The following is a 22,036-nucleotide window of genomic DNA, read 5'->3' on the forward strand; positions in this document are numbered from 1 at the left end:
AAAATGAATATTCTATTGTTGAATTTTTTGACGGCTATCTCTGAGAATGTTGATCGTGGATCCAAATAAAAGGAAGTCCCCGGCAAGGACAGTATTTTCTTCATTTATGATGATCCAGTTGTGAGGGGTTTTGTTTTCTTTATGTGGAAGAAACATTAAGAAACACTCCACACTGAAGTCTATTGTCTTGATCTCCATTAACAAGTGATTTCGTCTTCACGTTCAGCAAGCAGGGCTGTGACATCTGCCTATCACTTGTTACTAATGAGCGAGTCATCCCTTTCAGTTTGTGATCTATTTTTCAGTTACTAAATTGCTGAGAAGTTAAGTATGTTTTGGAAACGATCATTCGTATGGTTTTGCATGTTTTAAAATATGTTTTGTAGCATTGACTCATGTAATCAGTCTCTTTTTGTAGAAATGTGACACCTTGGTTGACATCTAGGCAGTTCCTCCTTTGTTCTTTTAAAAGATGGCATAACTTTCTCCTTTATTCTTCTAAATTCCACCGAAAGAATCACAATGATAAAGACCTGAGGCTCCCAGTCTGCCATCCTGCTTGATCTTTTTATAGACTGGTCATTGTTTTAGGACAATGAACCCTGATAAATTCCCTAAAACAATTGCTGTGATTTGCTTCTGGTGAATCAGCTGGGACTCTGCTATTCCATTCCAAAACCTTCACTATTTACATAATATAAATAATATTTACTTTTAGAAACACTGAAAATTATGGTTGATAGGATTCTCTTGCACTGTTTTTGCACAGATTAGCCAAGGTTATTTAATCGTATTTTTCTCTATCTTATCTCTGAGATATAAATAATATGTTGAATAAAGTTTGAAAAGTGGAATAAAAACTTAAGCCAGGTGTTATTCCTTTGAAGAAAATTTTGATGGTAGAAGATGAACTATAGTAATTCAATGCAGAAGACCAGTGGTTCTCAACCTTCCTCATGCCATGACCCTTTAATACAGTTCCTCATGTTGTGGTGACCCCCAACCATAAAATTATTTTCATTGCTACATCATAACTGTAATTTTGCTACTGTTATAAATCGAATGACCCCTGTGAGTCGTTTGACCCCCAGGGAGGTTGCGACCCACAGGTTGAGAATCACTGCAGTAGGCCTTGAGAATCATATTTGTTTGAAGGTATGGTTGAAAGAACACAAGGCTAGTTATTACATCCGATCCTTGGCACTGTTTAGCTGGTGAAATGGCTTAATTTCCGTCTGTACCAGATCGCACAATTTGCGAGAATGCGAACTGTGTCTCTTTTGCTCACTGGTGTATTCTTAGTTCCTAGGAGAAGGCTTTGTATATACTTAGTGCTCAGCAAACATATTAAACAAATAAATAAGCCTTAGTTACATCTTCTTTATTATTAGTTTGGAAAGCAATTTCTGCCCAGGTTGTATTCATAAACAATTTTATGTGGATCAAATTACTGGATATAAAGACACATTTTCAAGTTTAATAAAATTTTAATGCATTTTTTTCTTTACATATCTGCTTGGCTTGTTTACAAAGAAGTTAAATACACTTCCCTCTATCACCAAGAAGGAAAAACGGAAAGATCTTAACAAAGACAAGAAGCGTTTCACAGGACATTTCTTGTTAGGTGCCATAGTTGGTTCTGACCCAATAGCAACCCTACTCACAACAGAACAAAGCAATTGTCCACTCCTGTGCCATCCTCACAATGGTCCTATCCCGGAGCCCATCATCACAGCCACTGTGGCAGTACATCTCATTGAGGGCCTTCCTCTTTTTCGCCACCCCTCCACTTTACCAAGGACGATGTCTGTCTCCAGGGACTGGTCTCTCTTGACAACATGTGCAAAGCGTAAGATGAAGTCCTGCTATCCTTCCCTCCAAGGTGCACTCTGGTTGTACTTATTCCAAGAGAGATGTTTGTCCTCTTAGCAGTCTGCAATATTTTCAATGTGCCTTGTCGGGATCCCAATTCAAATGCATCAATTCTTCTTTGGTATTTCTTATTCAACGTTCAATTTTCACATGCATTTCCTTGAGTAGAGTAGAATTAGAATACCAAGAATACCAGAAGCATACTCATATTTAATTTCGTTCAACTCCTGTTGTTTCCTTTCCAGAGTTGATGGGGGCTGAGGAAGTATGAAATTATAATGTTGATAATAACACTCCTTCTTCTTCTAGTCAGACACAGCTAGCTTCTGATTTTCAGGTTATACTGTTGGCGACATTTCTTAATTAACATTATTACTCCCCCCCCACAGCCCTCCCTCTCTATCTGGCAGGGAATCCAGTGTTTCAGTGACTAAATGCTCAAAAGCAAAGGAGATATTTTTCCCCATTTGTCTCCTTGTTTATTACAACTTCGGTGCTTGGAAAGGTCTTAGTTCTCAAGGACATTGGATATTTCAAGGGTGCTATTCGCTACTACATGTAGGGCTTGCTGTATTTACAAGTAATTACAGAATACTTAATTGTGCTGATGTGGAATCTACACGTGGACCAAGAGGCAGACATTTGAACAGAACAAGGGACTATTGCATGGCTTAAAATCAGGAAAGGTGTACATCGGAGTTCTATCCTTTCAGTGAATAATTAGAGAAGCTGCATTATCTGAAGAGGAATACACCTTCAATATTGGAGGAAAGTTCATTAACAATCTATGACCTGCAGATGGCACAACCTTGTTGGTTGAAAGCTTGGAGGATTTGAGGCATGTGCTTATATAGATTTTAAAAATATACTCTTTAATATGAATATGGATTACAATTTAATGAAACAAAAGCAAAAAATCCCACAATTCAACCAATAGACAGCACAACGAGAAATAAAGAAAAGATGAGTGGAGAAAAGTCATCAATTATTTTATCTTACTTGGGTCTAGACTCCATGATCATGGAAACAGCTGTCAAACTATCAGAGGAGTGACTGTACCAGGCAAATAGTCTGCACAAGACCCATTTTTAAAAGAGCAGAGATGTCACTTTGCAGACAAAGTTTAGCCTGACTAAACCATGGTATTTTCAGTTTCTGTGAAAGCAGGCAGTGAATAAGGAAGATGGGAGAAGAATTTCCGTCTTCGGATTTCTGAGTTAGCAAGAATATTGAAAGTACCATAGACTGTGAGAAGAATGAAAAATCTGAATGCTCCTTTAAAATAAGGGTGGGCAAGCTTTAGTCTGACATGCTTTGGGTGTATGATCAAGAGAGACTAATGCCAGGAAAAGAATACCATTCTAATGTAGAAACCAACAATCCAACCAAAACCTCACCACCATTGAGTCAATTCTGGCTCATGCCAACCCTATAGGACAGGATAGACTGGCTATCTGTGGTCTTCTGAGACTGTAACTCTTTATGGGAGTAGAAAGCCCTGTCTTTCTCCTGAGGAGCAGCTGGTAGTTAATGTCAGTGAAAAATAGGGCCCGGAAGCCAAAGACTGAGACAGTGGCTATAACACAGGCTTAAGCAAAAACAACTGTGAGGGTTTTGCTGTACCAGGCAATTTCCCTCTATTGGATAGGGCATGGCTATGATTGGACCCTGAAGGCATCTAACAACTGACCTATTAGGAAGTCGACAGGCCTTTTTTCTAATTCCTGAGGGAAAATACATTATGAAGTTGCAAGGAATAGACAGACCTTTGACAGAATACTCTCTCATGCTTTTGACCAATCTCATAATAATTAGAAAATTAGACTCCTATCAAGGATCAAGACTGTTCACATGGATGATACTGTAAATGGTTTTATTTCCTAAGCTAGAGTCTAGAGAATAAATTATTTAGAGCATAAATGATCATACTCTTCACAAAAAGTTTTGTAGCATGCAGCCAGCATTTAGCCTTGGCTTAGACTCTTCAGCCATCACACCAGTTTAAATTTGAAACATTTAGTAATGAAAATAGATATTTTTCCCACAAAAATAATTGGCTTGATATCTTGTTCTTCACTGAATTTATTAGGCTACACACAAGACTTATCAATAGGGAGCCAAATAACTAGAAATTATTTGTCCTTAGAATTCGCTGTACAACACAACAAAAGCAAAAAATCGAACTCTCTGTTGTTGAGTTGATGTGGACTCATAGCGACCCTGTAAGACATGGTGCTATTGCCCCTGTGAGTGTCAAAGACTGTAACCCTTTTCATGAGTAGAAAGCCCAGGCGTTGCCTCTTGGAGAGGCTGGTGGTTTCGAATTGCTGACCTTGCAGTTAGCAGCTCACCATGTAACCACTGTGACACTAGGGATTCTTTACACAACAGCAAGATGCCCAGGTGTATTGGAAGGAATTGGCTGCAATGATGAGAACAACCAACATTGACATCCAACAATGCCTTACTTTATTGCCACTAAAAAGGGGGGGAATTGTTAAAAGTATGTGCTGATAGGTATTCTGATAGCTAATATACTTGACCCAAAGAAAGGCAAAAACCCTGGGTGACAAATGCAAAACAATTCACATTCTTTTCAAGTGCACATGGTATATATTTGAAAATAGACTACATGCTGGGACACAAGCTGAGCTTGAGTAAATTCAAACATGTAGAGGTCACTCAGACTTACTTCTCTGACCACTACGCCATAAAGCTGGAAATCAATAAAAGGGAGATCAGGGAGAAAAGAAGGGCAAACACTTGGAGGATGAATGAAGATGGCATTGGAGGAGGTGGGCACAAATACACCCATGGGCAGGGTATTGTTTATGTCTCTACAGGAAAGGAAGAGAGAGAGCAGGCCTCCTTCCAGTGAACCAGTCCTTGAGGACCGTGTACCTACAAGGAGCAGCCCACAGAGGTCTGCAAGCCTGACCCCAGCTCGAGTTATGATGTCCCCTTCTCTAGATGACAGCAACACAGAGGACAGTACTGAAATACAGTCCAGTCTACATGGGGACAATCAAGTGGGAAAGAGAGAGTAGACTTCCTTCTGGCACATCAAACCCTGAGGGTGCTGTTCCTGCTCAGAGCAGCTAGTTCACAGAGAGGACTGCAGAGCTGGCTTTAGCTTGAGAAATGACAGATGGCAGCATTGAAGACAGGGTGCTAGGAGTGCAGCTGCTCTGACCTCCCCACGTGGGGCAAACCAAGAGGGGAATACAGCTATGCTTGATCTAATGGAACTATGGATTGTAATAATATCTGTAAGACCTCCTAACAAAATGTTAAAAAACAAAACAACAACAAAAAAGCACTGGGTGAATGCTGATATGCTGCATGCTACCGGTGTGAGTTCAGTGGAAAGGGCGATGTACTGGGAGCAAATGACAAACCTTTATATAGGACTTCCTGTTTTATTGAACACTTTGAATGCCTTACCTGATTTAGATGTAAAACCAATGTGAGATTGAATATGATTATTATTCCTGTAATAATGTTAAACCAAGGAGACACAAGGTGTCTGGGTAACCAGCCTCTTGAATCTCATTCATTAAGGAAAGGGAGTAAAGATTCACATATGGGATTTCTCAATCCCTATTTAATATGCTATCCACTCTTTTTTGCTTCCTTTGAAAAGACCTAACTGGTCAACTTTAAGGAAATTTAAAAAGACATTCTAATGGTAGCTGTTTTGGGAGCTAATTGACTTCTCATGCAGCTTCTCATAATTCCGAGAAGTAGAACCCATATACAGATCTCTTAAACCTGCTGGGTAACTAGAACCCACCTTTCTCATCCAGAAAATAGACAATTTGACACCTCTCTGTGGTTTTCGAAATGGTTACATGTATAAACCCTCATGGGAGCCCCTGGGAGTGATCCTTAGAACACTGCTTTTAACAACCAACCACAGGAGACCAGAGGGCAGCATTTGCCAAGGATAAAGCTCAGAAGACAATGATGGAGGAAAGAAGAAAGGATGGAGACAGTCAATGCAGCATGGAAGTGAAAAGAGTGCTGTTACATTGTGTGACTTGCAATCACTACCATGAAACAAAACATGTGTTAATTGTTGATTGGTTGATAAATGCGCTCCATACAATTTGACCCACAAAGAAAAAAGATACTACTCTCTCTAATAGAAAACAAAACCAAAACAGCAGCTCTAAATTCTACAAAGAGATGAATGGAGTTACAAAATGTGATACAAACAAGCAATCCTTGGTTTATGATATTCAAGTTATGATGAACCATGCTTAAAATATAGTTTTGTCTAAGAATGGGCTGGGGAGTTTCTATGACAGAGAATTACGAGGTTGGCAAAGAACATTGAATATAACGTGGACTTCCAGAAGAAAACAATGACGAGTCTTAGAAGAGATACAATAAGAATGCTTTTTACGAAAGAAGATGGCAGGATGAGATCGGTTGACATAACAGTCACGACAATAGACCCAAGCGTATCAAAGAGCATTGAGTAGGTAGGTGGTCAGGACCTGACAAGAGCTTGCTCTGCTATAAATACGGTGAGCATGAGCTGGAACCAACCAGCCAGCAGCATGCACTAGCTGGTTAAAACTCTCCCTCAACTTATCTCTCTTTATAAATTTCTGCCTGATGGCCACGTGGTCTAATCTGTACAATTCCTGCCTCACTGAGTAAGTTTTCTCTGAGCACAGCTGATCAATGGAGCCATCATATATAGACAGGAAGGAATTAAAGATGTGAAGTCAGGCGGGGAGGGGATTTCAGCCCGTCTTTAGGAAATAGGGAACAGAAGCAGTGGAAAGAAACCAAGGGAAGACAAACCATAGCAGCGCCTCGATCCAGTTAATCTGAATTCTCAGACACCAGGAAGAGCATTATTCACAGCAACCTAGAGAACTGCATAAAACTATTTCCTTTGTAAATGAGCAAGTTACATAAGTTATAAAAAAAAAACCAAGCAAGGGGCTTTTTTAATTTCAAAGGCCTCAAGAAAGACTGAGTGAGATGGAGCCGCCACTCACTCACAGGGTGCAGGGGGGTGGCTGCAGGCATAAGTGCCACTGAGGACAGCTTTTATATTTGTGAAAAAGATATGCATTTGCAGATGATTGTTTTAATTGTTCCTGAAAGCTTCCCAATGACGGACGATGAAAATACTGAGAGAAAGCCTAGAAAATTGCACCCATTTAAGAAAACCACAAAGCATACTTGAGAATTCTTCAGAAATCTCATTTTCTAAGCACTTCCTCTAATCACTGGCGAGCATTGGTAATGAGCACTGATGATCTCAAGTTAAAATGGAGAGTTCGGGTTTGAAGATGAGTGGCTGCAGTGATACAGAGGCAATCCAATGTGATGCTGATTATGCCATGCTTTAACTTCAGTTCCAGAAAAGCAGTGTCTTCTATCAGAACATGGCCAGGGTGCTGGTTGACGCTACACATCCTGGTTGTCTTGTCATTTTCCATTGTTGAAATTACTTCAAGTTCATAGAAGATTATTTTAACAAAGCACATTCCTTCCACCTGTTGTGAGGTGCCATTGAATCTGTTCCTACACATAGCAACCCTATGCACAACAGAACAAAACACTGCTGGGGCCTGTACTATCCTCTCAATTGTCCCTGGGCTTGAGCTCATTGTTGCAACCACTATGTCAAACCATGTCCTTGACAGTCTTCCTCTCTTTAGCTCCTTTCCTTCAACCTGTTGAACTCTATATGATCAATTTTGCCAATGAGGTCAATGTGCTTTTATGTCATGTTCAGTAAAAGGAAGATGAACACTTTGATTTCTCTGTGCCAGGCATGGAATCCCTGTGTAGTGTGAATAGTTAAGTGTTTTGATGTTGAAAGAAAGATGGAAGGTTCTAGTCTACCCAGAAGCACTGTGGAAGAAGAGCCTGGCAGTCTACTTACAAAATGATTAGCCACTCACTGGAAACCCTTCGCGACACAGTAGTTCACTGATACATATGGGCCCAGTCAGAGCCAAAATTGACTTGAAGGCAAGTTGTTTCTGGTAAGAGAGAAGGTAAACAACAGCTTGTGGACCAGGCACAGCTCGCCATTTCTGGTTCGGGCTGCCAGCTAACAAAATGCTTTGTTTGTTTGTTTGCATTTTTAAACAGTTGGGGGAAAATCAGTAGAAGAATAATACTTGGAGGTATGTGAAAATTACATGGAGATGTGAATTCCAGTGCCCATGAAGAAGGTTCATTGGGAATGTAGTCACAATCATTCATTTATGTGTTATCTATGGTTGCTTCAATGCTACCGTGCCAGAGTTGGGTCATTAACATAGAGACCATAGGGCTGGTAAGGCCTTCTGTACCCATAACAAGGAAAGTTTGACGATCTTTAGTCAAGACTGAGCCAGGAGAGGACTCCACTTTTTAGTCAAGTGAATTTATTTTTATATGCATCTAAGTATGACTAAACAAATGAGCCCTTGTGGCACTCAGTGGTGAAACACTCAGCTGCTAACCCAAAAGTTTGGAGGTTTGAGCCCACCAGCTGCACCACGGGAAAAGTAAGTGTCCACCTGGTTTCTTAAAGATTACAGCCTTGGAACCCCTGCAGGGCAGGTCTACTCTTTCGGCAGGTTCCTGTGAGCCTGAATCTATTGGGCAGCAGTGTGTTTGGCTTGGGTTTTGGTGGTAAAATTAGATATAATTTTAATATTAGAATCATCTAAATCCAACTTTACTTTGACTTGTTAAGGTGTGGTAGAATATAGGGTTTTTTCTCCCCATGACCCTTCTGTAAGGGGATGTCTAGTTGCCTATAGATGGGCTTTGTGTCTCCACTCTGCACTCCCCCTCAGATGAAACATACCTTTCCTCTATTTCTTTAATGCTGCCCCCCCACTATCATATCCCAATTCTACCTTACAAATCCAGCTAAACCATAGCATGTACATTGGTACAGATAAGAGCTGGAAACACAGGAAATCCAGTACAGATAAACCCCTTAGGACCAATGAGAGTAACGATACCAGGAGGGCAAGGGATCACAATGATCTACATATAACCTCCTCCCTGAGGTACAGAAAACAGAAAAGGGGGTGAAGGGAGACATTAGTCAGCATAATACATGAAAAATAATAATTATAAATTATCAAGGGTTCGTGAGGGAGGGAGGGTGGAGGAGGGATGGGGAGAAATGAGGAGCTGATACCAAGGGCTCAACTAGAATGAAAATGTTTTGAGAATGATGATGGCAACCAATGTACAAATGTGCTTGACACAATGGATGTATGTATGGATTATGATAAGAGTTGTATTAACCCCAAATAAAATGATTTAAAAAAAAAGAAAAATTAGGATTTTATGTACTATATCATGTTTTTACTCTAGTTTTGAATTTTTGTAATTTTTAGTGTCAAGGGACAAGGTTCACTTAAAGACCTAGAGCCATCCCTCTTCATGTTTTTTTTAATAAATTAAAACAAGATTAAAGATGTGGTGACTTAAAAAGGACTCCAGGATTAGCCAATTCCTGATCCAAGAATTTTGTTTACCTATAGTGAAGTTACCATTTTATGTATTAGGTCTTTTGTCTATAGCTTAAAGCTTTTTGTAAAGATTCCTTGCAACTGTACTGAATATAAATAGTAAGCCTGAAAAAAAAATAAAATAAAAAAATAAATAGTAAGCCTGATCCAGACATATATCTACTTGATAATGTCAACTAGAGTCAATTCCTTTCTTAGCTACATAAGGCATCACTTTAATTTTCAGAATTTTATTTCAGTATGCAATACAAGTATATGATATATTTATTATAATTTTCATGGCATACCTAGATATATGATGACAGTGGTGATTGAATCATAAGATAATCTATTTTGTTGTCTGCTTCCTCAGAATACAATGAATGCTTTTTAATAAATCTTGTCCTTAATGTCATGAACTTGCAACAGTACTTCATATGATACAAAACTTGATACTTTATATCCTGCATCTGAATTTCAAAAATATTTCCTGGAAGACCATTGTGTATATGAACTTTTAATTTTTCATTTTTTAAAAGTGTTTTTTTCCCCTTAAAAACCAAATAATTTATTAATATAATCAAATATAGTCAGTATTTAAACTTCTAATTGTTTGAAAAATTGTTTCACAGTTTGAATAAAGTACTTATATTGATGTGTTTATGTATTTTTTCTGCTTTATTAATAGACTAACTTAGAGAAACATCTTTAAATTTTACCTTCTCTGTGCTTATTCATTGTGCTTACGCCCATTCCCAAGAAAGATGGCCAAGAAGAATGTGAAAATTATCTAACAATATCATTAATAGAGCATGCAAGTAAAATTTTGCTGAAATTTAAAAATAGTTGTAACTAATATTGATAGGAAGATGCCAGAAATTCAAGCCTGGTTTAGAATAAAACAAGGCATAGGTGATATTACTGACATAAAATGGATACAACTTAAAGGAGAGAATAGCAGAAAGGAGTTTACTTGTTTTTTATTGACGAAGTAGATGCATTCAACTATGTGGATCATCACAAACTATGGATAGCCATGAGAGAAATTGGGACTCCTGAGCACTTAATTGTACTCATACAGAACTTGTATCAAGAAACAATTGTTCAAACAGAACAAGGTGATAGTTTGTGGTTTAAGAAGAGGAAAGGTATGAGTCAGAATTGTATTCTTTCAACATACTTTTCAATTTGTATGCTGAGCAAATCATATGTACCACTGGACTATATAAAGAAGAATAAGGTAACAAGATTGAAGAAAGTCTTATTACAAACCTGATATGGAGATGACACAGCCTTGCTTGTTAAACTCGAGGAAGACTTGAAACCCTTGGTTATGAAAATCAGTATGGATTGAAACTTAACATCAAGTAAATGAAAATCCTCACAGGTGGGCCATTAGGCAACATCATTGTAAATGGAGAAAATGTTGAAGTCATCAAGGATTTCATTTGGCTTGGATCCAAAAACAATGTTCATGGAAGCAGCAGTCACGAAATCAAACTATGTATTGCAGTGGGCAAACCTGCGCCACAGGACCTCTTTGAAGTATAACTTTGATGACTAACGTATGCCTGATCCAAACCACGATATTTTCAAACACCTCATGTGTATGTGAAAGTTGGACAATGAATCAGGAAAACCATGGAGGAATTGGTGCATTTGAATTATGGTGAGGTCTTGGAAGTATCACGAACTTCCAACAGAGCAACAAAAATACATCTTAGAAGTATAATCAGAATGTTCCTTAGAAGTCAAATCGTGAGGCTTTGTTTCACATACTTTGGACATGTGATCAGGAGGGATCAGGTCTTGGGAAATGACGTCATGCTTGGTAAAGTAGTGGGTGAATGGGCAAGAGGAAGACCCTCCACAAGATACATCAGTCCAGTGGCTACTACAACGGATTAAATGGAAGGAAATTGTGACGATTACGCAGGCCTGGGTTCAGAAGACATGTCACAAAGACATGTCACTGTTGACATGAGATGTTCTCCTCTGTTGCACATGGGCTCCTATGAATTGGAATTGACTCGCGTACATCGAACAGCAACATGATTATTATAAGAGCATTATTCATGCCCTATTAAAATGTTACGGACGTTTGTATATATATATGTATTTATGGGTGGGTATGCATTTGGAGTTATGTTTTGCTGGTATTATTCATCAGTATTGATTTTTTAAATCATGAAAGCTAAATATGTCTGAGCAAAGCAGTGAGTTGAGGGAATTGTCTGCATTCGAATTTATGTCTCCATAATCTGAGATCATTCTGAATTGCTGAAAATGGCAATTTCACAGAATTTTAAAGATGCAAAATGATTTTGCTCAGATTTGAAATATTGAATTTCTTAGTTAATCCAAAAAACATAGCTACGGCTCAAGCCTTTACAGATGATTAAGCGATATTTTGTTCAATCATGAAACAACTGCCCAGCATTTTTTGCAATCACAGAAATGACACATGATTGGGCAACATTTTGTTCTGTTTTATACGAGGGCTTAATGCACCAAGGCCAACTTTAAGCAGTTAACAGCTACAACAATAAGCTTATATAATAGGTGACAATTCGGGGAAAGTTGTGGTAAGAGTTATTTGGGGAGGCTTGAAGATGGGATGGAATTAATTTGGGTTTAAAGAACAGGGAGCATTTTGACAGGCAAAGTGATGATCGAGAAAATAGGGCAAAAAGGAGTAACATAAAGGCATATTTGAAGATAGTGAATGGATCAGTTTGATTGAATTTAGTCCAATGTTAAATTATCTTAATTTTCAGTTAATCTGAATGGTCACTATTAAAATCACTTTAGGACCCCCACTTCAATGTAACTGATCAACTACCCCATGGCTGAGTTTAGGAAAATCTGTGCTTGGCAACATCTTTCCTGGACATAAACTTACATCAAGAAAAGGTGATCTATCTCTCTTATCAGAACTCATCAATTCACTTTGACATTGGTTAATGGAGTTTTTGTTTATTAGTTTTGGGGATCATATCTCTTTATTAATTTTGGAATACATCATACCAAATATAATTAAAATATGAAGGTAAATATTAAATGTATATCCTCATGAATTAAAGACTGAAACACAAACACACACATAGGGGGGGGGCGGGGGGAGGTTGATTATCTTAATTTAAACTGAATGTGTTGAACTCATGGAGAATCTAGTAGAAGCCAAGGTGCTACGGTTGGATTGAAAACAAGATGATTTAATTTGGAAAATGAGGACTTTCATTATTTTTAGATGCTGTAGCCTTACAGTAGGAAAACTACCGTTGATGTTTCCACCGGAAACTTTAATACTAGAAAGGATATTAAAATTTTTATCGAATTATAACCGTTTATAGGTGAGGAGTTGGGCCACAACCAACATGTTACATTCTGGGCCTAAGACACAGCTTCTTTTCCAAGCCATCCTTCCTCTCAAAGGTTCCTCACTGTGAAGAGCTGATAGGAAAAAGTGAGAGGTTCTGAGCGAGCAAGGATGACCAAGGAAAGGGTTGATATGGCAAGCTCATTGGATAGGATACTTCTTGTGTATGACACTCCCTGCAGAGGATGCTTCTTGGTGTTTAATTTCACTTTTGAAGACAAATATTCTTGGCAAAGGAGCCCTGGTGGCATAGTAGGTTGCATGTTGGGTTGCTAATTGCAAGATCAGCCGTTCAAAACCACCAGCTGCTCAGGAAATCCACCGGGACAGTTCTACTCTGTTCTACCGGGTCACCCGGAGTCAGTCAGAATCACCCTGATGGCAGTGCACTTGGGTTAGTATGAGGGAATAAGTCTAATCTTATCATTCTCCAACTTGAAATCAGTACAGAGAAGGGAGGGTGGTTTTTGCCTTGCTTTGTCTCATCACTCGTCAGGAGGCACAAACAAGTCTGTTTCCTTTATAGATCACAAAGAAAAATTTCCTCATCAACACGTCCATGCATCACAACACATGGCTGTTGTCTACACCCCGCTCAAGGAGCAAAACTTTGGGAAAAATGAAGGGCAATATATTTTTATGAACTCGATCGATCATTCTAATTAAAGCTACTAATAAGATTTTAAAAAATGAATTTCCAAACATTAATCGAATCCAACAGTGAATGTGTCTACTTATTGACTGTGCCAGCACATAGTGACCATTGATGCAATGACAGCTTTTTCGGGCCTTGAGATGAGGACTTGTGTGGAGGCAGGCCCATCATATCGGAAAGTGATGGTGGAAAACAGAAGTGAGGCTACAAGAATGAAACAGGAGATGAAGAAAAACCAGCACCAGGTGTATCCTCTTGTTGGTCACTTTGGGGGCCAAAGTGGCTTGATCAAGCTTCCATTTCCTGAGTCTTTCTGCTATTTATTTCTCAGATGTGTGTGTTGGCCTGAAGAGGAGCAATGGGGAGCATTTGTCCGAGGCTTCCATTGCCTCTGGTCAAGGGTTCCTATGTGGGATGTTAACTTTTTAAAACTTCCAGGCTGTGCAGGTCTGCTTACCAGGACAATCAATGTAGTCAGACATCAGAGGCAAACGACGAATTTTATAGATGCAACGATGTGGGGTTTTCCTTACAATCCCCTCTGTGCTTCCCTTTGGGCTTGGAATAATTCATACCATGTATGATCTATTTCATACATGTTCATTGAATCAAGAATAAAAAGGAAAGAGAGGAGGGAGAAAAGAAACTCAAATGCGTGTCCCATAAAAGTGATAGCGATGCAGCTATCACAGAGGACCCCAAATCCACCCTCAGTGTCATCGAGCCCATTGTGACTCCAAGTAACACTACAGGACAGGGTAGAGCTCCCCCGTGTGCTTAGGAGACTGTCACTCTACACAGGAGTAAAGGCCTGGTTCTTCTCCTGCAGAGTGGCTGGTGTCTTGAAACTGCTCACTCACAGGTCAGCAGCCCCACTCTAACCACGAGGGCCCTGGGGCTGCTCTACAACAGGGGAGCTCAAAGCCATTCAGAGGGCTCTGGTTCAGAAGAGGAAAGGGTGCTTAAGAAAGTATTAACTTCTATTTGAGAAATAGCCATGAAAGAGGACTTGGAATAGTTAAGACCAGAAGCTCTCCTACATAACAATTGTGCTGCAAACAATGTTGTTGAAGAGAATTTTATTTAGGAATTTTTTCCTTTAAATGTGTCCTCAAATGACTGTGTTCTTTTTTTGTTAAAGAAAGATAACTTTAGCAATATTGATTTCCTAAACAAACTATGATTTTGGGGGAATATTGATTTTCTAAATAAACTAAGATTTTTTTCACTTAATAAAAGTATTATTGGCTATAAGAACAGATAGTCAAAGATAATTCAGATATCCACATGTACTCCCTGGGTGGTGCAAATGGTTAATTTGCATGAATACTACCTACAAGGTGCTAAGCGTAGTCAGAGATACTTCCGGAAAAATAAAAGTCTGCTCTTCCACTAAAAAAAAAGAAAGAAAGAAATGAAATGAAAAGAAAAGGAGCCCCTGAAAGTTCGAAGGAGCCAGATTCTACGGAAAACACACATGGGATTGCCATGAGTTGGAGTTGACTCTGGGGCAAATTTTACAATGTTATAAAATTATCATGTTACTTGTTCTTTCAAGTGACATACATCTGAGTCAAAACAAGCAAGCAAACAAACAAAAACAAAACATACCTTAAATTTCTACACCTATCAGTCAAGAGTGATCATTTTACAGTTTAAAACTTAATTGCCTGTTAAGCCTTTGGGCAAATAGAAGCTCATTGGTCTTGCTCTAAAATCAGAAACACACTTTAGTGAAAGGACAATGGTAATAGCATCTTGCATCTATTCACATGCCCTTCTCTGATAACTGGTTACACCGAGACCTTAGCTAGATGCATCTTAAGAATAAAGTAATGTCACAAGGCACTCTTCAGTGCAAGTTTACCTGGAAGAATACACAGTCTACAGACCCTCAACCACCTCTAGCACCCCGACTCCTGCCTCGATATGTGGGCAGCGCAACACGTACTAAATAAACCTGGGACTATGCCAGCTTTTATCTCCACTAGTCTTTTATCTCAGCCAAATCTCGTCACAAATAAAACACCCTTCAGTTTGTGTTTAGTGGCTACGCTTTTACACATTACTTTTTTTGATTGATACTTTAAATGATTCTTGGAAAAAATATACCATCATTATCACATTTATAATGACCACTACTTTTTATATTTCATCATCATATTTCCATAAAAATTTTAATAAAATTATCCTGCTTGCATTATTTTTCTTTAAAACAAAACAATAACAAAGAGTTTCAAGGTGGAGAATCCTTATAACATTTCCATCAACTTATATCTGTGTTTTGCTGGAATTCTATTTAAGGGATTCTCTTTAATAATGTTACAAAAGAAAGATAAGGTTTTCTGTTACTGTAGAGATTTGCAGTCCTGAAAACCCACCGTGCTGGTCTACTCTCTCCTTTGGGTTGACATTGACTCTGGCCATGAAGGAAAGAGATTTAGTAATGCTATTGAAGAAGGTACAATGATGATGATGATAGCATAGGACACGCAGAAAAGTGTTAATCACCCCCGCTCTATTACCAGCTGTTATTTTTGCTATTGTTGTCATCTAAGTTTCATGATGTACTAAAACATTCTAATATAATACATAGTACCTTCATCTGATCAGAAAAGTGGTCATGACTTGAGCATTCAAAAGTATTTGTTGAGTTTTAATTAGTACCAGTATGTGAGGATTTTACCTCAATACTTCAAGAGAAGCACCATCAAACCTATGTTTGCAGCACAGAAACTGATATCCCTAAGCTCAGAATATCACATTTCAGTTAAATATGGTCAGCTAACTACAAAGACTTCCTCCAACCTCCCCCATACATTGTCTATCACTTTCATGTGTCACTGAACCGCTTTTATGTTTCACAGGCAAGCTCCCAGAATGCTACCTGACCTTGCAATCAACCATCTGAACTGCCCGAGGTTGGGGGTGACCTTTCCAAGAGTACTGCATTTTGTTAGAACTTTCTGTACGGAGAAGTGAAGCACTGTATCATGTTCCCAGTAAGATGCAACATCACCAAGCTTCTCTAAGCCAGCAAGTGGGCAGTGGTAATGCCTTTAAAACAGAGCCACCAACCAGCAACCTTGTAAACACTGCAGTAAGACAAATCTCTTTTTCCCACAGCCAGTTGCTTATCTAAGGACTCTCCTTTTATAGGAGAGCAGAAAGACGAGTGGAGAAAAAAGGAGGAAAGAAAATCGTAAAAGGAAATGGTATCAGGAAATAAACAATTATGTTTCCGATGGCTGGATTTCAAAATGTTTTGATAATTTCTCTGTAGTGCAATTCCCCCCCTTCAGGGTTCTAGCTATATTGGGGAGTGAAGTGGCCATTAGTTATGCATGTGTTATTGCTACCCATTAAATCCATCCTGCCAATTGAATGGTTGAATGTAAATCAAACCATGATTTGCCACTCAGGTAAGCAAAAAATTATACTGGCTATGCAAGATTCAGTGCTACCAAACTAATGACCTACCTGTCTTCACAATCTCAGGGCTTCTGTGTACTCATTTATGAAGCATTGTCTTTAGAGACGCTTCTTGCTTCATTAGTTTATTGTCTTAAGGATTTTCTTAAGCAAAATAGGAAACATTTTCACTTAACAATGTGGGCCTTTAATTATGCTTTTTATTAGCATCACAGAAGGATGATTCATTTGTATCATTGGTACCAATCTTTGCATTGGATTACATAAAGTACATGTTTTTAAAAATAAATTCTTCAATGAGTCTCTCCCTTCATCTGCTCCTTCTGTTGTTAGTCTTTCTCTCAATAGATGGCGCTCTTTTCTCAGGGACAGTACTTCCATAGCTTCCTAGTCCAAAGATCAAGGAAATTAGTTTTGCTCTTCAACAATCATTAATTAAAGAAATCAAACATGTAAGTAGAAAGAATAGATTGCCAGCAATTTGAGCATCTTGGTAATAGAAGCATAATGGAGAGAATGCATGTTAAGAGATTAAAGAGCTGCAATTCTTACCGACAAGGTGAAGCAAACAGTAACTAAATATGAAAATACCATGCTAACTATAGATGCAAACCTTAGTAGGGAGCAAACCCCAAACTAGGAGTCATTTTAAAGTGTTGAACTATTTACACTAAACAAGAATATCAACTCCTTAGCTATAATATTTTAATATTCACATTTAGGTCCTGAATGTCTACATCAATTTCAACTCGTTCTACATCCATCTTCATTAACATTAAGCGCTGGCACACTCTGGCAAACAAACCCAGAGCGTCGGGATAAACAGGAAGTCCTTTGAAAATAATTTCACCGGAGAAAGACTTTTCTCCTGCGTACCCATCACCACTTCCTATATAGTAATTTATAATGCAGACTAATGCTGCATGCCCCCGCCGCCCCCCTCCCCCGCTCAGCTCCCCCGCCCCCACACTTGTAATTGGTTTCAACTCTTAGAGACATGGAAGGACAGTGGTTATTTCCTGCTGGTCTCCTGGACCATCCTCCTTATTCCAAATTTCAGTCGCCCCCCCCACCCCAACCCCCCTTTGACACAGCTGCATTTGCCTCCAGCTGCAAATTGGTCTAGGAGGGAAAAGACAGTTGTGTTTGTTACAACCACACACCACCACCAGAAGTCAGAAACTGGAGACAATTCCTCTTTAAGAGTGGCCTCAGGATTTGCAGAACAGCAAGAGCAGGACTAGGGAGAAGGGAAGGGCCTGGGAGGTGCACCAGGGACCAGAGAAGTATTCTTCAGCCAGCAAGAGCAGGGAAGTACCAGGGATCTACTCCTAAAAGCACCAGACCACCCATGAAAGGAAACCAACCAGAACTCCAGAACTCCTGTCCCATTATTCTACAGGTCTTGAGTCCTGGCACATCCACATGCAAGGTAGCACTGTCTGCCCCAGAACCCTGGTTGCTCAGTGGAAGCAGAAGTTGTAGGGTAGGACCTGCGCGCGTGTACACACACACACACACACACACACACACAGGTATTTTTACCACAGCAACCTCTCACTTCGTGAAATTCTGGATTCTTTATCTAGAGGGAAAACAGAAAAGTATCTCCCCCCAAGCCCCACCACTACAGCATCTGTATTCATAGCTGTTACCCATCTCCATTGTTTACAACCCGCTCCCGCCAAACAGTCTTGACTCCAAGCTTGGGCACCCTCCTTGCCTCTGTGGGCTCCTGAGGGTGCCACTCCAGTCAGGCCGCCACCTTCCTTACCTGATAATGACATACATGACCAGGAAGTTTCCGAAGAGACCCACCACGCACACGATGGAGTAGAGGGCCATGATGGTGACGGCCGTGACCATGGAAGGGCTCCCGGCCGGAGAGCACAAGCTGTCGCTCCCGTCCAGCGCGGTGCGGTTCGGACCGCACGGGTCGGACGCGTTGCCATCGAGGTGGGATAAGTTGACCCAGGACCTGAGGCTCTGTGCTGGGTTGCAACTTGCCAAGCGCGGGAAGGCATCCGAGCAATTGCTGGAGTTGGCGGGGACGCGGCTGTCCATGGTGCTGAAGGCCCGCTGGGGACCACGTTGGGAGGTAGCCCTGAGCCCCGGGACTTTTCAGGTTCCACCGCCTCTGCGGCTCTCCTGGCCGCTGCCACTGCTCTGGTGATTTCTTACCAAGAGCAGCCCTGATGGAGGGAGGGGGAGCGTCAGGCAGGAGGGGAGCGCGGAGCGTCTGGCATGATCTTCTGCCTGGAGCCCACTCCCACCCTCGTAGTCCAGACACTTAACCCCAGCCCCTCACCGCTGGAGCAGGGGAGGGAGGCACTGGAGGGACCGGGGCTGGAGGTCGGAAGGAGGAGGGAGCTGGGGTGGGTGGTGCGCAAAGCTATCAGAGGAGCGCGTCTTCCCACTGGCACCGGGCTGTCTCCGGAGGGGCAGGCAGCTGAGAGGAAGTAGAGGAAGAGGTGGGGAGGGAGGCAGGCAGAGAGTTAGCTTTTGGCAGCGGTAAAACTCAAGAAAGAGGCCGGCATCATTCTATTCTCCGGCGTCGTTTTCTTTTTCTACGGAGTCCTGGTGGCGCAGCGACTAAGTGCTAGGTGCCCACCAGGTACCCGGTTCCAACCCACCAGCCACTCTGCTGGAGAAATATGTGGCGGTAGTTTCCAAAAAGATTTACAGACTTGGACATCCTATGGGGCTGGTCTGCTCGGTCCCATAGCGTCTCTCTATGTCAGAATCGACTTCAGAGCAAAAGGCCCTCTCTCTCACAATCTCTGCCATGACCGGAAAGACAAGTGGACAGAGGTAGCCCTTACTATCTTTCCACCCCAAGGCTATTCCTTCCGTCCAAATTGCCTACTCTAATCATAAAGGACTGCTCCCAAACCTCTCCTGTTGACCTGCTTGCCTCCCTCTCCCACAGATACAGAACAAGCAATCCTATTTCCCCCCCAGATCACTAAAAGAGAGTCTCCAACACTCCCAAACCTATCTAAAACAAGAGGGACCTTTTTCCTGGAAAAGAAAAAAAGGAAAACAAAAAAGATGAGAAACAAAAGAAATCCGCTCTCCTCTCTCCTCATTCCCTGTTTTTTACCCCTGGGTTTGGAGCTCTCTTTGAATCTTTATGAACTATGAAGGGTTCATGAGGGAGTGGGGAGGGGGGAGGGAGGGGGAAAATGAGCAGCCGATATTAAGGGTGCAAGTAGAAGGAAAATGTTTTGAGAATGATGATGGCAACAAATGTACAAATGTGCTTGACACAATGGATGTATGTATGGATTGTGATAAGAATTGAATGAGCCCCCAATAAAATGATTTTTAAAAAAGAGCATCACTGTTTCCAGTTTAGGTGAGTGGGAGGGTGGGCATCCAGGAAAGTCAACTAAAGTTAAGGTGACTCTTCCACATCTTAAATCTCCTGGAGATTTTGTAATTATTTGGTAATTGTTTAATTCGTGTGTGTGCACGCGTGTTTAACCACCTGATTCCTTCATGGACAAGTGCTTTTGGAAAGAATGTCAAAACTAAACTAAATGTATAGTATTTCATTCTTTTTGTCTAGGGTAGAAATTCCAGGAGGATCCACAGAGAAGTCAGAAATAGAAACAGACCTCCAGCAAAGTTTTTGAAGAACATGCATGCATTTAAGATGTTCAACACCATGTACTAAGTCCACAGGTGATTACACATTTGCAATTAATGTTTGAATCACTGAGGCATCAGATTTTGTTTGTTTTCTTTGCTTTCTGTAAAGTTAAAATGAATTATGAAATAGTCTCCAATGCTATAATATGCATATTTGTGTACATATATATATTCTCTATCATAACCATCAGAAGTAAATACCATCAATCAGTCATAGAAATCTATCTGCCCTCTCTGGTAGCAGGGAAAGGGATGCGCAAAGAGGGAACATTTAATTCAATATTATTTTAGGCATTTGTCTTGAATACAGATTAACTCATAGATAAACTGTACTAATCATAGGTTATTTTGTCATGCTCAGTATATTTTTATCCTTTTGCATTAAAGGGTATAATTTCAGCACTAAAATGTTACAGAATCTTCTAGAGACTAGTAAAACACTGTAACAAATCTTTTTCTAATAACTAATATATACCTTCCCCCAAAATGTACATTCATTTCATTCCATCTTGTGAGGACACACAGGCTGGGTCTGAGCTTACTGACAAAGGGTCAGAGCCTTTTGTCAATATTGGACTGGTCCCTACTAGCTGTAAGAGTTTAGACATGCTGCTTTACGTCACTGAGCGACAATTGTCAGTAATGAAAGGAAGAGGGAAGGTAACAATGCTCACCTTATATGGCTGTAGCAGGATTGATTGAGCTTCACAATGCAATAGTAGCTCCTTAATAAATTATTACTATTTTCATTACAAGGATCCCTGGTAGTCCTGTGGATTAGGCATTGGGGCTGCTAAGATTGAGTTCAATGGTTCAAACTCCACCAGTCACTCCATAGGCAAATGCTGAAGTTGTTTGCGCCCATAAGATTTACGGTGAGATTCCGGGAACCCAAGAGACAAGCGAATTTTGGGAATGATGAGGGCAACAAATGTATAGATGTGCTCTACACAATTGATCTATGTATTGTGATGAATTTTATGAGCCCCAATAAATTGATTTAAAAAAAAAAAAGATTTACGGTCTTGGAGACCAAAGGAGTAATTTACATAGTGTTGTTTGCTGTAGGGTTTATCTCACCAAGGGTTACTATGAGTTTAAATCGACCTGATGGAAGTACATTTGGTTTTGGTTTTATTTAGTATAATTGCACAGAATGTCCAGCAAGTTAAATGTTAGTTTTCGTTAGCATTTTGTCATGAGTTTTGAGTCCTCTCACTATCCTTCTCTTTTTATTTATTTATTTTTTAGAAATCGTCTTATTGGGGGCTCGTACAATTCTCATCACAATCCATACATACCTCCATTGTGTCAAGCACATATGCACATCTGTTGCTGTCATGATTCTCAAAACCTTTGCCTTCTACTTGAGCCCATAATATGGGCTCCTTATTTTTCCCCTCCCTTCCCACTCCCCCCTCCCTCATGAACCCTTCATAATTCATAAATTATTATTATTTTGTCATATGTTACACTGTCCGATGTCTCCCCCGCCCTCTTCTCTCTGTCCACCCCCCAGGGAGGAGGCTATACATAGATTCTTGTAATCGGTTCCCC

At 40.2% G+C, this 22,036-nt stretch overlaps 1 protein-coding gene across 1 annotated transcript in view; it reads right to left on the minus strand.

The window, feature by feature from the left end:
* Window positions 1-18,889, minus strand: part of OPRM1 (opioid receptor mu 1) — a 46,929-nt gene extending 28,040 nt beyond the window's left edge. The window contains 1 exon segment of the mRNA XM_045294286.1: window positions 18,600-18,889. Coding sequence (XP_045150221.1) covers window positions 18,600-18,889 — 290 coding nt within the window.
* Window positions 18,890-22,036: the final 3,147 nt, after the last annotated feature.

The sequence above is a fragment of the Echinops telfairi genome, unplaced genomic scaffold, assembly GCF_000313985.2.
Source record: "Echinops telfairi isolate 266 unplaced genomic scaffold, ASM31398v2 ScPeMD7_3533;HRSCAF=4204_0, whole genome shotgun sequence".
Taxonomy (NCBI): Eukaryota; Metazoa; Chordata; class Mammalia; order Afrosoricida; family Tenrecidae; genus Echinops; species Echinops telfairi.